At 57.0% G+C, this 16,834-nt stretch overlaps 1 protein-coding gene across 1 annotated transcript; it reads right to left on the reverse strand.

Moving 5' to 3' along the window:
• Positions 1–9,494: 9,494 nt before the first annotated feature.
• LOC128824776 (uncharacterized) lies at positions 9,495–15,780 on the reverse strand. The gene is made up of 6 exons (XM_054006680.1): positions 15,272–15,780; positions 14,307–14,415; positions 13,911–13,990; positions 13,383–13,488; positions 13,060–13,173; positions 9,495–11,074 (listed from the first exon to the last, which is right to left on the reverse strand). Exons 1-6 carry the CDS (start codon positions 15,337–15,339, stop codon positions 10,856–10,858), a joined length of 696 nt encoding a protein of 231 aa, XP_053862655.1. The 5' UTR covers positions 15,340–15,780; the 3' UTR covers positions 9,495–10,855.
• Positions 15,781–16,834: the final 1,054 nt, after the last annotated feature.

Here is a 16,834-nt window from a genome sequence, read left to right on the forward strand (position 1 = left end):
CCCCCCTGATTCCTCGGAGGCGTCTGAGTCTCAGACAGGTTCTCGTTCCCTTGCAGCATGAGGACGTCACGGCCAATATATAAATTAATGGAGATATCCCATCTCCTAGAACTGGAAGGGACCTTGAAAGGTCATCGAGTCCAGCCCCCTGCCTTCACTAGCAGGAGCAAGTACTGATTTTTTCCCAGATCCCTAAGTGGCCCCCTCAAGGAGTGAACTCTCAACCCTGGGTTTAGCAGGCCAATGCTCAAACCACTGAGCTATCCCTCCCCCAATGTGATGCGCCAGCTCCGTATCATGCGGCACTTGCGCCAGGTGCCCGAGGCGCTGCAGGGCCTGTGCCTCTGAGGCCACCAGCAACTCCCGCTCCCTGCTGCAGGTACTGCTCTGGCTCTCTGTAAATGGGTAGCTAGTGGAAGGGGAAATGGAGACCCCTGGCACTCACAGAAAGCTGATTACAGAATGAGCCCAAACTGAGAGGCACCATATCCGCCCCCCTAAAGAGCCAGACTTCAGTGGTGATACAGCCCAGCTGGGGTAGCAACAGGACTGAAAATGAGGTAGGAAGTTCAGAGCAGCAAGGAAAGCCTGGAGGGGAACTTGAGAAGAGAGGTTGGAAAAGTGCAGCAAAGAGAAAGGTGCAGACCTAGCTGTTGGGTCCAGGGCCCTGAGCTGCTATCAATGTCAGGGTGGGACTGGGTTCCCCTACTGGCCCCAGAGGAGGCGGCGTACACGCACCTGGAGAGGGTTCTCAAGCCCAGCAAGGGGGCTACAGGCTGAGCAAGTGCCCCAGCGATGGCAGAAGGACTTCTGTCTGTGGAAAGACCTCTTTGGACTTTTAGTGTGAGGTAAGCTGGGCCCCAGAAGGGTGGACTAAAGGTGGTGACCTGGCCGGAGTTACCAGGCAGAGAAACTGCCATGGTGCTGGAGCGACCATGGATGGGGGACGCTAGCCCAGCGAGAGGGCTGTGATGCCATGTCTGGCCGCCGGGGGGCACCTAACGATGAGTAGATTCATTTATGATTGGCATAGTTGGCAGGATTGAGTTCCCCCTGTGATCCGTGAGGGAAGTCTTGGTTGCTGAAGGAATCATAGAATATCAGGGTTGGAAGGGACCTCCGGAGGTCATCTAGTCCAACCCCCTGCTCAAAGCAGGACCAATCCCCAGACAGTTTTTTGCCCTGATCCCTAAATGGCCCCCTCAAGGATTGAGCTCACAACCCCGGGTTTAGCAGGCCAATGCTCAAACCACTGAGCTATCCCTCCCCCAAGCAGGTGTATCAAGGGACCAAGCTGGTCGCTGGATTTCCCACTTCAGTTCCAGGGACTGGCTAAGCAGCCAAAGCAGATCTAGGGGTTTCTCCAGCAGCTCCTAGAAAACCAACACACGCAGAAGGAAGTGCAGGTGGAGCTACAGACGCAGCAGCAGCAATACCTGTGAGAGATCCTGCAAAGAGAAATCAACCCAGGGTCTGCTATGCCCATGGACAAAAAGAGCAGAGAAGGAGAGCATGCCTGGGCTGTGCTGAGAAGGTTAGTCCAGGGAGAAGGGCATGAGAAAGTGTACAAGCGTGGCCTAATGCCAAGATGGGAGCAAGAGTTCTTTGTTTTGGGGGCAGAGAAGCAGGCCATATCAAAAGACACGGCCTGCTTAGGAAATTGCTGAGTGGCTGAACGAGGGGGCCAGGGCCCTAAGAAGTTAGAAAGAAAGGAGAAGGTGTCCTCTGACACAAACCCCCATGAGGCAGGCAAGGTGGAGGTGGCTGGGGTGGCCATGGACCTTGCAGACCCTCCACCAACACACCCTGTCGGGTGCTGCAGGGAGATGAAGGATGAAATGATTGGCCCAGAGATGAAGCAGACTGGAGGAGGGACAAACACAAGGGTGGAGCAGTCCATGGTGGGTTCTCAGACCATGACCGAAAAGGTTTTGGCATATGCAGCGGCCGTAGCAAAAAGGCAACAGAAGACGCTAAAGGCTTCAGAAGAGGCTCTGCAAGCAGCTGTTCATGAGACTGAGTGGCTGCAGGAACAGCGTCGGGATACTGCAGAAGAGAAGGTTTGCCCCGAGCGAGCTGGCAGTGGAGCTGCAGACACTTCGCACAGGCTGTACAAGCGCGCAGCCGGTGACAGCGATGAGTTGAGGAGGGATGAAGCTTGGAGAAGAATAGAACTTGCCCCCGCATGGGCCAGGTTCTAAGGAGGAGGGTATATAACGGGGGGCTTGGCCGGTGGGCTATAAAGCCTGGAGCTAGGCCAAATGGATTACAGAGTGAGCTCCAGCTGAGGGGAAACCAGGGGAAACCACAACAAAGGTACAGGAGCAGGCCTAGCTGTTCGGTACAGGGCCTTGGGGCAGAACCTAGAATCCAGGGTAGGACTGGTTCTCCCACGGTCTCTAAGGAAGGGGATGTACAGGGCCATAGAAAGGGCTACCAAGGCCAGCAAGGGCAGGGTTACCATTCGTCCGGATTTCCCCGGACATGTCCTCCTTTTTGTGCTAAAAATAGCGTCCGGGGGGAATTTGTAAAGCACTCAAAATGTCCGGGATTTCCCCCTCCCCCGGCAGAGCAGAGCGAGCGGCTGGGAGGGCTGCAGGAAAGTCCTGGGCTGGACTCCGGAGCAGCTGTAGAGGAGCCGGATCCGCCCTGCATTCTGAGCCGGCAGCTCTCCCCTGCAGCCCGGCTCCGGCAGCACTATGCAGGGCCAGGGACCGGGTTTTGTTGTGCTGGGGAGCGCAGCCACGTGTCCGGCTTGCACAGAGCCCAACACCCTGTTCTGAGCAGCAGGGTAAGGGGGCCAGGGGGCAGGAGAAGGGGCAGGGAGGTTCTGGAGGGGGCAGTCAAGAAACGGGGGGGTCGGGAGTTCAGGGGGGGGCTTTTTGGGGGGAGTGGAGAAAGTTTTGGGCAGTCAGGGTACAGGTAAGGGGTGGGGTTCTGGAGGGCAGTTAGGAGCAGGGGTCCCAGGAGGGGGCAGTCAGGGGACAAGGAGCGGGGGGGTGGGGGGGTGGGAGTTCTGGGGGGGAGCTGTCAGGGGGCAGGAGTGGGGAGAGGGATCGGAGCAGTCAGGGGACAGGGAGCAGAGGGGTTTAGATGGGTTGGGAGTTCTGGGGGGGGCTGTCAGGGGGTGGGGAGTGGTTGGATGGGGCGTGGGAGTCCCAGGGGTCTGTCTGGGGGTGGGGGTGTGGATAAGGGTTGGGGCAGTCAGGGGACAAGAGGCAGGGAGGCTTAGATACGGAGTGGAGTCCTGGGGGGCAGTTAGGGGCAGGGGTCCCAGGAGGGGGCAGTCAGGGGACAAGGAATGGGGGGAGGGTTGGAGGTTCTGGGGGGGCAGGAAGTGGGAGGGGCAGGGGCGGGGCTAGGGCGGGGCTCCTCCCGTCCTCTTTTTGGCTTGCTGAAATATGGTAACCCTAAGCAAGGGCAGGCCGAGCCAAAGTCAGGCTGAGGAAAAGCCCCCAAGGGACAGAGGATCTTGTTTCAGTTAAAGACATTTTTTGACTTTTAGTTTGGGATGAGCGCGACCCAGGAAGGAGTGGGACTAAAAGATGGTCGCCTGGCCGAAGGGCTGAGTTCCCAGCCAAAAACCTGCTGGCGGGCGTGCTAGCCCAAGAAATCTGTGACCCCAGGCCTTGAAGGAAGGGGCACCTATCGGTGAGTGAACTCTGTTACAAGCCTGCTTCCATTGTGGAAACAGCCTGGTATTGGAGAGTGGTGGGGATGGCCTGTGGGCGAGGATGGCTGGAGGGGTCATACAGGAGGGGCAGCAGCATCCAGTGAGGAGATCAGGGAACGGGTTGTTTGCAGTCCTGCCACTGAGCGGTAACGTGATCCTGGTCAGGTCACTCTCCCACCTGGTGCCTCACTTTCTCCATCTTTGAAATGGGGATCATCCCGACCCACATTAAGAAAGGGTTTGATCCTCTGCTCTTGCTTCCCAAATCCCTGCCCTCCTTGCCCCACACAGGCCTCTGCCCTGTTGCTCAAACTCCCATGCACATGTTAGTGCCTGTGTCACCCCCGCAACTGCAAGGTCTCATGTACAGTCTCCTGCCAGCAAACTGAAGCTGCCACTAGATCCAGAATAGGAATCGCAGTTCCTGTGCGCTGCCCTGAATGGAGTCTAGACCCTGGGCATGGGGAAGGCCAACGCTCACATCCAGGTAGATCATCAACCTACTCCTCTGTCCCAGGAGCAGGAAGGCCTCTGGTTCGTGCTCCCTTCGGTAGCTGGAGCTGCTGAGTTGGGAGTATGGTGGGCAGAGATGGGAACAGGCCATAGGATGAACCAAGTGTCAGGGGGAGACTCCCTGTGTGTGGGAGATGATGTTGCCCCTCTGTGGGGAATCCCTTCCTTGCAGATGCTGGGCTTTGGGTGCTGGACTCTGCCAGGAAGCCCAGCTCCCATCCCTATCAGCTTGGCTGTTCCTTACACTGCTGTGCACCAGGCCCTCTGCAGAGAGCTGCTCTGGGCAAGGACTACAGAGCCTGCTGTCATCCTGGCAGGTGTCACCCCAGGTTCCATAATCCTGACCCCTGGTCTCCCTCCGCTGGCAGGCTCTGAGCAACGCCTGCCCAGAGAACATGGATGACGAGCTCTCGATCCTGCTGACAGCACCCCCCAGCACAGACAAACTCCAGCACATCTTGGAGGTGAGCAGAATGGGGAAGGGCAGCAGGGGTTTTACCTTAGCCCTGGGGACTCCTAGAAAGAAGAGACTGGAAAATCCATGTTTCTATTGGATCCTTCCGAGTATTCATTTGTGATATAAACTCACTGGGTGACCTTGGGGTAACTCACTTCCCCCTTACGGCATCAGTCTTCTCCACTATCAAATCTACACTGGGGAAGAAGGACAGAAGCCCCGACAATCACCTTCACCTCTGGGTGTCTGGTCCTGGGAGCCGAAACCAACTGGACTATCTGCCCCATCTCCTAAACTGCCCTGTCTTTCCCTCCTAGGGCCTTGTCCTTAGTGCTCAGCTTCCCAGCTTGTCCCTGACCTTTAAAGGACGCTCCAAGCCCCTCCCATGCCTGCTTCCCTTGGGGTCTCTCTCCTGGCTGAGCACAGGATGCCCTTCTATCTCTCAGCAGGCCTGGGTCCTAGTCACAGGCTGCGTCTTGTCACGTGACCCCCACACTTATTCCCTTCACCCTAGGGAGCTGCATCACCTGGGCCAGGTGCAGTTGAGCTCCAACCCCTTTCCTGGCCGTCTCACCCTGGGACAGGTTGAAACTGGAAACCTGTGGGTAACAGTAACTCTTTGCTCGCAAAGGTGCTGAAGACACAATGGAAGAGGAAATCCTTTGGCCTGCATTGAAATTATTCCGACTGAAAGTGAATGAGAGAAAATAGGTCCAGAGTTCTCTTCCTAGCAGCAGAAAATGTATTGATTGATAGAGGTTCAGGTCAGAAAGGACCATTATGTGCATCTAGTCGCCGTCCTGTATAACTCAGGGCCTAGAATGTGACCAAGTGGTTCCTTCAGCCAACCATAGCATGCGACTGAGCCAGAGCACATCTTTTGGAACGACATCCACATGCAGGAGAGCCAGCTGGCTACCAGAAAATCTCTCTTCTGCAGTGACGTGGGGTTAAGGGACATGGCGGAAAAGACATGGAGGCTGTGACTAAACTTAGAGCAGGGTGGGAAACCGAGACACAGTTGGGACCTGTCTACACTACAGGTCTGTCGTGCATTTGTAATCTGCTGACCCCCACATGTTGTTCAGAGTCTATGGACAACACAGCTCCTAAAGTGTGTTTGTTCTGTGCTTATCCCATAAGTACCAGCAGGGCTGGACGGCCTTTCTCATTGTGCTGTGGGGAGCAGGTCCTGGGTACTAAGGGTCTGAAGAAGCTCTCAAGGACTAATTTTTTAAAATAATTGTTATCAACGAATTGGGAGAAAACATACAATCACTGCGGATAAGATTGGGGGGTGACAAAATACAGGCAGAGTGGTAATTCCTGCTGGCGAGAGGGCAGTGATATACAGCGATCTGGCTCATTTGGCCAGCTGGACCCATTCAAAGAAAACAAGTTTGAGCAGAGCCCAATGCAAGGTCCTATATGTAGCCACAAGGCACGCCGGCCACACCTCCAGAATGGGGACGTGTATCCAGGAAAGCAGTGACTCTGAAAAGGATTTAGGGGCCAGAGTGGAGAAGCCACTCAACATGAGCTCCCAGTGTGATGCTGTGGTGAACAGGGCTAAAGCCATCATTAGACGAAGGAGCAGAGCCGTGAGTAGGATAGGGAGGTGACACAGCAGCAGTGAGACTGCTATTGGAATACTGCCTCCAGTCTTGGTGTCCTCCTTTGAAAAAGATGGTCCTAGAAATTGGAGCTGGGGCAGCAAAGAGCCACCAAATGTTCTGAGGGCTGGAGAAAAATGCCTTCTAGTGAACTATTGAAAGAGCTCAACCTGTTTAGCTTATCAAAAGAAGATTGAAAGGTGACTTCACTGAAGTGTTGAAATGCCTTAATGGAGAGAAAATATTGGGTATTAAAGGGCTCTTTAATCGAGCAGAGAAAGGCAGAACAAGACCCAATGGCTGGAAGGTGAAAAGAGACAAATTCCTATGACAAATAAGGCACAAATATTCAACAGCAAGGATGACTGACCTCAGGAAGAACCTACCATGGAAAGTGGTGGATTCTCAATCTCTTGATGTCATTTAATAAAGACTAGATGTCTTTCCGGAATGTGTTTGCCCCAAAAGTAGCTATTGTGGTAGACAGGAGGCCTGTGATATGCAGGGGGTCAGATTAGATGCTCTAACGGTCTCTGCTGCCCATAAAGTCTACTCATTTCTGAGAAACCGAGTGTAGCATTGGGAGCAGCCTCTGCTTATTAAACAATCAGTTTGTCAGCACCTGCAGGACAATTTGGTTCTTAGGACTAGTGAGCATGGACTTGTCAAGAACAAATCATTCCAGACCAATCCTAGCTCCTTCTTTGGCAGGGTTAGGGGCCTAGTGGAGGTGGATAAACAGAAGATGTGATCTATCTTGGTGTTAATAAGGCTTTTGGCACAGTCTCATAGGACATTCTCACAAGCAAACAGAAGCTGCTTAGCACTGTCAGAGCAGCTTTTGCTGGGGGATTCTCCCAGCACTTTCCAATAGTGGGAAAGTATAAAATCCCCATTTGACTGCTGGGGACAGAGCCTAGAGGGGGCAGCAACTTACCCCAAGTCCCACAGGTCAATAGGAAACCAGCAATGGAACCCAGGAGTCCTGACTCCCAGTTCCCTGCTCCAATCACTCCAGCGGAGCACACTCCCTCTCAAAGCAGGGGGACTGGACATGAGGGCCTGGTTCTAATTGCCAGCTGTGGGAGGGAGTGTGCAGCAGTGGTTAGTGAAGGGGCCTGGAAATAAGGACTGCTGGGTCTATTGGAGAGTGTCGCTAGGAGCAGTGCATAAGATGAGGTGTCCTATCATGTTTACTCAGAGCAGATTAGGACATAATAGAATGGCTGAAATAGTTTATTTTATTTGTATTGTATTATTTTGCAATTGTTAAGAGCAGCAACTACTTAGCTCAGACTGAAGCATCTTATCTAATTTTTGAGCTCTAAGTGTCTCCTCTTTGAGTGCCACGAGACAATTTAACACATTGTGACAAAGAATTTTCATTGCCACTTGTTATGATTTCAAGAAACAAACTGGTTTAGTTTGAATAGGATTTTCGGTCAGAAACGGTTTCAATGAAATTTCCCCACCATCTCGATTCCTGGGCTCTATCTCTGCCTTTCGGGGCGGGGGAGGGGGTGGTTGCTGTCTGTTAGAACAAGAGTCTGATTTGGATAGGGATAGAGACCTCTTCAATGTTTTTAATGAAGTAAATACTAATGGGAATTGTGTGATCATGAGAGACTTTAACTTCCCAGATATAGAGTGGAGGACAAGTGCTAGTAATATAATAGGGCTCAGATTTTCCTAGATGTGATAGCTGATGGATTCCTTCACCAAGTAGTTGCTGAACCAACAAGAGGGGATGCCATTTTAGATTTGGTTTTGGTGAGTAGTGAGGATCTCTTAGAAGAAATGGTTGTAGGGGACAGCCTTGGTTTGAGCGATCATGAGCTAATTCAGTTTAAACTAAATGGAAGGGTAAACAAAAATAGATCTGTGACTAGGGTTTTTTTTTTCAAAAGGGCTAACTTTAAAACAATTAAGGAAATTAGTTAGGGAAGTGGATTGGACTGAAGAACTTGTGGAACAGATGGATCAGACTGAACAGATTCCAAACCTCTCGGAGGCTCTTACCTTCTAAACAGGGACGTCTGTTTTCTAGTAAAATCAGGAAAAAGAAAGGAGAAAACTCAAAAGAGGTTCCTCCTGGCGCTCACGTATGTGACCCCTAATACTCTCTCAGTCCTCAAAGAGAGACCTCGAGAAGGAGACTTGCTGAAGGAAAGCTACAGGGGACTCAGAGGTTTCCCTGGCCCTGGGCCCCTGTCCTGCCTGGCTGATGTCAGCATCTCTCTGTGAGGTCACCACCTCCCAAGCAACTTTGACCAATAGGCTGAGGTCCTGCAAAAGGTCTTTGTGATTTCACTGTCACACCCACCCCTCCCATGCAGTGCTAATGTTCTGCCGCAGGCCAGACCCTTTGGAGGTTTGAGCTACTCTCTGTGGATCACCCCGCTCAATGAGTGTTCATTCTAGGAAGCAAGCCGGCTAGACAGTAAAACAGCAGAGGCTGCTCCCAATGCTTCACTCGGTTTCTCAGAAATGAGTAGACTTTATGGCCAGAAGAGACAGTTAGAGCATCTAATCTGACCCCCTGCATATCACAGGCCTTTCTGCACCATATGGGGCAGGCAGAGCTCTGCCTGGGCGCAGGGGGAATGGGATGGGGGTAGATCAAGGAAAGTGGGGAGGGGAATGGGTGTGAGGGAAAGAGCTCCTGTCCCAGATGAAGGAATTTGGGGGTAGAGGAAAGGACCCTGCTCCACAGAGAGGGGAGAGGGTTTCTGTGAGTGCCAGGGGGCTCCATTTCCCCTTCCACTAGTTCCCCATTTACAGAGAGCCAGAGCAGTACCTGCAGCAGAGAGCGGGAGTTGCTGGTGGCCTCAGAGGCACAGGCCCTGCAGCACCTCTGGCACCTGGCGCAAGTGCCGCATGATACGGAGCTGGCGCATCACATTGGCCGTGACGTCCTCATGCTGCAAGGGAACGAGAACCTGTCTGAGAATCAGACGCCTCTGAGAAATCAGGGGGGATTAACGGCCCCTGGAACCAGCAGCATTTCCACCCAGCCCCTGCCCACCTCTGAGGGATTGATTCCCCCTCCTGACCCCCAGGATGGAGTCTTGTTGTCCTTCCTAGTGACCTCCAGTGGCAACCCCCGTCCTTGAACCCCCTCCTGCCACTTCCCCCTCAGTGCCCCTGACAGCTGTTCCACCTCCAATCCACAGCTCAAGTTCTCAGACCCCTCTCCTCCAGCCCCACCCAGGTTGGGTAGGGAGGGGACTGTAGCGGGGGTGGGCAGGAGGGATTCTGGCAGCAGTGAAGTGGGATGTGGGGAGGTTGAGACCTTTCCCCAAGTCACCCCAGCCACTAATGCTGAAGCCGCAGGATGGCAGCCCTGGTGAATGGGACGGATCGGCAGCCCCTGCTGACTAGGGTTACCATACGTCCGGTTTTTCCCGGACATGTCCTGCTTTTCGGCAATCAAACCCCCGTCCGGGGGGAATTGCCGAAAAGCCAAACATGTCCGGGAAAATGCCGGCCGGGCACTTCCCCTCCCACGGCTGCTCTGCTCCGCTCCTCCCCTCTCAGACTTTAAGAGCCGAGCTGCCAGAGCCAGCGCTACTGGCTTCGGGCAGCCCCCACTGCCTCCGGACCCCGAGCCATGGGCCAGGCACTTCCCTTCCCGGGCTCCAGCTGCTCTGGGGAAGCGCCGGCCGGGGGCGCAGGGTCTGGGGGCTGCCCGGCAAACCGTGAAGCCGGTAGCACTGGGGCAACCCTTTCACCATGGCTGGGAGAGGGAGGGAGGAGGGGGCTGAGTTAGGGTGGGAGGGGGTGGAGTTGGGGCGTGGGGAAATGGGCGGGGCCAGGGCCCGTGGAGGGTCCTCTTTTTTTATTTATTAGACATGATAACCCTACTGCTGATTGAATCCTCCTGTTCTCTCCAGAACGGGTCCAGCCTTGCCAGCAGCAGGACAAGCGTCCCCTGCCCATGTGCCTCAGCCCTGCCTGGTCAGACGCCATCACCCGTCAGTCCTTGGCCTCCCAGGCTGCCAGTGATGGGAGCAACTCTGGGTGGTGGCTCGGGTGACACAGACACCAGACCACTAAGAATTGGGTGCGGCCCTGTGGGACAGGAGAGTCTCGCAGAGGGCACTTGGGGGACTCTCCTGCCCTTCCCAAGAGCGATAGCACCCTGTCCTAAGAACATAAGTCTGGGATGAGGCAAAGCCTGTCATTAATTAGCCTGGCTAAAGAGCTGGGTGGAGCTGCTCCGGGGACAAGCTGGCTCGCTCCTGCTCATGGAGGTGAATTCATCTCCCTTTCCAGGAGCACCTGCTCTCCCTTTCATTCCCCACCAGGCTCCTTGTGCCAGGCCAGCGAATGGCCACAGGATGGGAATGAGGCCTGGGCCCCGCCCCAATCTCCTGAGTCTAATGCAGCTGCTCACCTTGTCCCCCATCAGCTGCTGGGTTTCCCCCAGGAGGGAGTAGGTGACAGGGAGAGAGACACACACACATTTGTCCTTCTGGTTGCATGGCTTGTGTCCTTCCAATCCCATTGGTGGCTGCACAGTGGGCAGAGTCCTCGCTGCGTGCCCGGCCCAACAGAATTGCAGGGCGTGGTGTGGAACACAGAAAGAGATAGAGAGACTCATCCTCCAGCCGGGGTCAGTCTGAGAGAAATTGGCTGGGGTCCCAGTCTCACTCTTCTAGCAGGTGCCATTTCCCAGCTGGGTTCCTTACCCCTCTGGTGCAGCAGCAGCTGGTAACCCCCCTCCTTGGTCTGCCGGCTGATGTCCTTGGCTGGGTCACTGACGGACAGAGCTAGCTGTGCCATGTGGTGACCCATCCTGGGGAATTCCGCTGAGTTCTAATGGACGGGAGAAGGAGAGGGGACTCCATCAGCATTTTCCTGTCAGCTCCCAGTCCCCCCCGGGCCAGGACTCTCCTTCCCCTCAGCCCCTCTGCAGGAGATGCTAGAGGATAGGAGCTAGAGCCAGACCCTTAATTTCCTCTGCCCCCAAGGAAGCCTGGAGCACAGGGCTGTGGGCAGGGCCCTCCATGAGGACATGCTTCCCCAGCTGCTCCAGGATGACAGGGAGGCATGAACCTGGAGCACAGTCCCCTTAAAAGCCCAGAGTCACCACTTAACTAGGACAAGAAGAACTTGACTCAAGCCAGGCTCACTCTCTGCTCTGACTCTGCCTCCCCAAGAGGAACACTCCTAACCCACAGCCCCTGCAGCAGCAGATCCTACAGCCCGTCGGAGCCAGATCACCTACGCCTGGAGTCAGGAAGCTGGGGTCAGAGGTCACTTATCTCAAACTCAGGGAGGGTGATGGTGAATCTGAGCAGGGCCGTGCTGCTCTTAACGGCCCTGGCTCTCTCTCGCGGCACCCTGGACACGATCCAGTAATTAATGTGCTGTGGGGAAAGGAGGCATTGCACTGACTAGGGTTACCATTCGTCCGGATTTACCCGGACATGTCCTCCTTTTGTGTGCTAAAAATAGCGTCCGGGGGGAATTTGTAAAGCACTCACAATGTCCGGGATTAGCAGAGCGAGCGGCTGGGAGGGCTGCAGGGAAGTCCCGGGCTGGGCTCAGGAGCAGCTATAGAGGAGCCGGATCTGCCCTGCATTCTGAGCCGGCAGCTCCCTTGCAGCCCAGTCCAGCAGCACTGTGCAGGGCCAGACCGGGTTTTGTTGTGCAGGGGCAGACCGGGTTTTGTTGTGCTGGGGAGCTCAGTCACGTGTCCGGCTCGGCTGCACAGAGCCCAACACTCTGTTCTGAGCAGCAGGGTAAGGGGGCAGGAAGGTTCTGGAGGGGGCAGTCAAGAAACGGGGGGGGCTTTTTGGGGGGAGTGGAGAAAGTTTTGGGCAGTCAGGGTACAGGTAGGGGGTAGGGTCCTGGGGGGCAGTTGGGGGGGGTCTTAGGAGGGGGCAGTTAGGGGACAAGGAACACGGAGTCTTAGGTAGGGGGTGGGGTTCTGGAGGGCAGTTAGGAGCAGGGGTCCCAGGAGGGGGCAGTCAGGGGACAAGGAGCAGGGGGGGGTGTTTGGGAGTTCTGCGGGGGGCTGTCAGGTGGCAGGGGTGGGGAGATGGATCAGAGCAGTCAGGGGACAGGGAGCAGAGGGGTTTAGATGGGTTGGGAGTTCTGGGGAGGGGGTGGGGAGTGGTTGGATGGGGCGTGGGAGTCCCAGGGGTCTGTCTGGGGGTGGGGGTGTGGATAAGGGTTGGGGCAGTCAGGGGACAAGAGGCAGGGAGGCTTAGATAGGGAGTGGAGTCCTGGGGGGCAGTTAGGGGCAGGGGTCCCAGGAGGGGGCAGTCAGGGGACAAGGAGCAGGGGGGGAGTGTTTGGGAGTTCTGGGGGGGCCTGTCAGGTGGCAGGGGTGGGGAGATGGATCGGAGCAGTCAGGGGACAGGGAGCAGAGGGGTTTAGATGGGTTGGGAGTTCGGGGGGGGGGCTGTCAGGGGGTGGGGAGTGGTTGGATGGGGCGTGGGAGTCCCAGGGGTCTGTCTGGGGGTGGGGGTGTGGATAAGGGTTGGGGCAGTCAGGGGACAAGAGGCAGGGAGGCTTAGATAGGGAGTGGAGTCCTGGGGGGCAGTTAGGGGCAGGGGTCCCAGGAGGGGGCAGTCAGGGGACAAGGAACGGGGGGAGGGTTGGGGGTTCTGGGGGGGCGGGAAGTGGGAGGGGCAGGGGCGGGGCTAGGGCGGGGCTCCTCCCGTCCTCTTTTTTTCTTGCTGAAATATGGTAACCCTAGCACTGACTGCCCTGACCAAGGATGCTCACTGGGGGCCCGGCTAGGAGGACAGACTGGAAAATGGATCTAAGAGTGAAGGTAAAATTGCCCCCACCCCTCTCATCGGGCTCAGCTCCAAGATGTACTGGAGCCTGTCGGTGTCTGGGGACTCTGCCAGCAGGTTCCACAGCATGGCGTCCAGGAGGTCTGGCAAGACCCTAAGCAGATCCTGAAAGCAAGGGAGAGCCATGGGTCAGAGTTAGGGAAACTGGGGCTACACCTGCCACAGGATGGGAAGTGGGGTCTCTGGGAAGCACTGGTGAGACCCCCAAACACATATCCTGGCCTCTCTCATTCACATCCCACTGCAGGCAATTAGCAAGGATTCATGGCAGGATGACAGCTGGCTCTTCAATCCATGACTTTAGCATGATCTACCTGCACTTGGGTGGTGTCCTTCTCCATGCCCAGGGTGAAGACGGCGTGCAGGGCAGCTCGGAGGAGGTGGGTCTCCAGCTCTGGCTCCAGGGCAGGTGTCATGGTGCTGGCAAGAGAGAGGAGCCGGTATTAGACTGTGCAGTATGGGGATGGGACTGGCACCAACACGCAGGTGAAACTGCAGCGAAATAGGCACAGGCTGGCGAGAATGGAAACTGAGGCACCGAGCCAGGGAATGACAAGGCCAAGGTTTCTCAGACAGACAGTGGCAGGGCAGGAATAGCCCCTGTTCCCTGGACCCTGCTGCCCCTCCTGTATCTGATCCTGGGAGTGAGCCTCTCCCCAAAGCCGTTGCAATGTTACTGGAGTGAAAAGAACAGCCCAGCCAGGAGAGAGTGACCCTTCCCCGCACCTCTGCCAGAGGAGCCACCCTTGGGCGGTGACCTGGGAGTGGGAGGGGCAGTGACTCCCAGCCCTGGGCCTGAGCAGCACTGGGGTTAGGGGAACCGGGCCGGAAGGTCTTGGTACCTGAGGTTGCCCACAGCAATCAGGGAGTTAGCGAGGACGGCGCCGGGTGGAGAGTTATCAGGCAGCTCCTCAATGAGCTCCTGTGAGACCCAAAGGAGACAACGGAGCGTGTGAGATTCGGGCCACACTGACACTTCTCAGTGAGGAGATTACACAGCCAGGGCCCCACACAGCCAGCAGGATCCCCCACCTACCTCCCGCTCCTCCGATTCCTGCCCAATAGTGACCACTCTCCGAATTTCTCCCGTCTCTTCTCCCCAGTCTTCAGCCCCAGCAATCCCTGCCCTCTGTTGCCCCTCCAGCACCAGCCATCCCGCCTCCATTGGCCTGGGGAGACCCCTGCCCCTCCCATGTCTCTGTCTTTCCTCCAGCTGCTGGGCACCGTGTCTCGCTCACCACAATCCTCTCCTTGCAGCAGTGCGGCACCAGTGTGTCCTGCCCTCTCTGCTGTGCAGCGAGACGCGGGGTGGATGGCGTGCAGGAACACGAGCTGCTGGGCCTCTTCCTGCACCCACCAGGAGTGGGGTTAGGGGAGAGAGAGCCAGTTAGCCAGGGACCTCCCTGCCCCCACACAGCAGCTGCAGGACTCAGGCCTGAATGGGGGATAGTGGGGACCCGCCCATTGTCCAAATCACCCACCACTCCACCACAAGCAGGATCAGGAACTGGGACAGTGCCTGTGCGGGGAGGAGACCCGGCTGGTGTGTGACAGACACCCCCACCTCTGGGGTCCCAGATCATGGAGGAGAAAGGTCCCCATTAGGGCTGGTGGATCATCAGGGACAAGACCCTCTGCAGGGGGTCAGGTGCTGGGAAGGGGCAGGACAGTCTCGGTTCCAGCACAGCTGGGGTACGTTTGTACCTTTTCTCCGCCTTGGAGCTGCTCTCGGCTGTTATTGAGAGCAGCCTCCTCTGTGGCCACATCCACCCATTCCTCCTCCTCGTCCCCTGAGTCCCTGGCAGTCCCTGCACCAGGGAGAGAAGGGGACAGGGTGACGCCTGCTGCCAGTCGGGGGAAGGACAGGGGCACGGTGGGGCAATGTGCCCCCTTCCCACCACCGGGACCCAGGGCAGATCGGGCCCCACACTCCCCCCTCTCAGTGATGCCTTCAGCCCCCAACTCCTTCAGGAGCCCATAGCAAAGAGACCCCCCCAGACTGTCCTGGACTCCCTGAGAGGTGCCTCCCCCCAACTGGAGCACCAAGGACCAAAGTGGCAGCATCTAGTGTCAGTGGGGTTCATGTGGCTCAGGCCAGACCCCTGCGCTGGGGACCCGCCCCCATAGCACTGATCGAGGGCCTGGGCCCAGGGTGTTCACGGCCCCGCCCTCACCTCTCCCTGAGCCCAGCCTGACTTCTCACCTGGAACAAAGCTGCGACGCCCATCGGTCTTGCTGCTGCCCGAGTCCCAGGCACTGCTGCTGTCCCATGGGGAGCAGGCCGAGCTGCTGGTGGTGGGACAGGGATCCTCCACCTCCTGCCCTGGGGAGGCTGGAAGGTCCTCAGTGACCGGGCAGGGCGATGCCTCCTGCTGGGAATCAGGGCTGGGCTCCTGGGGCCGCTGGTGCCCACACAACATGTCCCAGAGTCACCCAGTCCGGCTCCCCTCCTGCGCTGGGTCCTGCCTGCCCAGCCGCATCCTGGCCCAGCTCCATTTCGACCTGGCCTCTCCCACCTCCGCGCCTGCACTGGGAGCGGGTTTTCTCTGCCAGAAGGCTGGGCACTTCCACCTCCTGGCCTGGCTGGGAGCTCCTTCCCCGCCAGTGGGGACGGAGGAGCCGCTCTGCTCCTGGGGAAGATGGCAGCTGCTTCCCTCAGGCTCTGGGGCCACCTGCAGAGCCTTCTTCCTGAACATCCTCAGGAGCCTGGCCATCCTGGAACCGAGCAGGGAGCGGGCGTGAGTCTGGGGTCAAGGCAGCCTCTCACTAACCAGCCTGTTTGGTCCCTCCCCATCCCTGCCCCAGCCGGAGCAGCTCCTCCTCCCCCACAGGGGTGCATGTAATGCAATCTACACGCACTGGCAGGAGTTCATTGCATGATCTGCTCCCAGCGTTCCCCCTCGTCACCCCTGGGGCTGCAATGCCCGGGGAGTCTCCTCCTTTTCCATCACTGGGTTCAGTCACTTTGGACAAGCAGCTCCCTCCTGCCGTCCCAGGCCACACTCCCCCCCAGGCTAGAGAAGGAACAGAACCCAGGAGTCCGGACTTCTCCTGGGAAACCATTCCCCACGTCAAAGTCCCGAGGCAGAGCAAGGCCAGGACCCCCGCCTTTCCCATTGATTTCCATGCTCAGCAGCTCACAGGGTCTGGCCCAGCTCAGAGACGCTCAGCCTGGGGAATGGTCTCCCACAAGGGAAGGTTTGGGAGCCCCATTGCTGGGACCTTTCCAAACACACTGGAGACGGCTCTGGAGAAGTCCCTCCCCGGTCTGAGAGCGAGGGGCTCCTGGGGGCGGTTTGCAAATCCAATCTCCTTTGGGAGAGATTCTTTCCCCCTCTTTCTGCCTCTCCCCAGACAGACAGGGGACGCCAACGGGGAACCCTAATGCCACTCACTTGCTCTGCTGACGGAGCGATGGATGGAGGATGTTCAGTGTCATCCCTCGCCCTTCTCCTCACTCCCCAAAGCCAAGGCAGGCTGGAGAGGGTGGTGGTGACCTGAGGAGTTACCCTGCCCAGCCAGCAGGCAATGTGATAGCACTGGGCGATCGACTGGCTGTGAAAACAAGAGTCTGTCTTATTGCCAAGGGACAGAGAAACTCGGCCAGCAGCCGGGGGTGCAGAACACTGGCCTAGTGCGGGGGTGACAGCGCCTCCGGGATCCTGACATCCCGGCACTTTACACACCTTCCTGGAGCCTCCCAACCCCCCTGGGCTGTAGGGGCTGCGACCCCAACCCCACTGATGAGAACCAGGCCTGGGGCGGG

The sequence above is a fragment of the Malaclemys terrapin genome, chromosome 16 (assembly GCF_027887155.1).
Source record: "Malaclemys terrapin pileata isolate rMalTer1 chromosome 16, rMalTer1.hap1, whole genome shotgun sequence".
NCBI classification, from domain to species: Eukaryota; Metazoa; Chordata; order Testudines; family Emydidae; genus Malaclemys; species Malaclemys terrapin.

Excerpts from the sequence above, each read along its gene's own strand:
- LOC128824776 (XM_054006680.1), bottom strand. The coding sequence starts at position 15,339 with ATGGGACAGCAGCAGTGCCTGGGACTCGGGCAGCAGCAAGACCGATGG. Across the intron at positions 13,991-14,306 it reads GCTGCAAGGAGAGGATTGTG|GAGCTCATTGAGGAGCTGCC; the intron begins GTGAGCGAGACA and ends TGGGTCTCACAG. Across the intron at positions 13,174-13,382 it reads AGGACACCACCCAAGTGCAG|GATCTGCTTAGGGTCTTGCC; the intron begins GTAGATCATGCT and ends CCTTGCTTTCAG.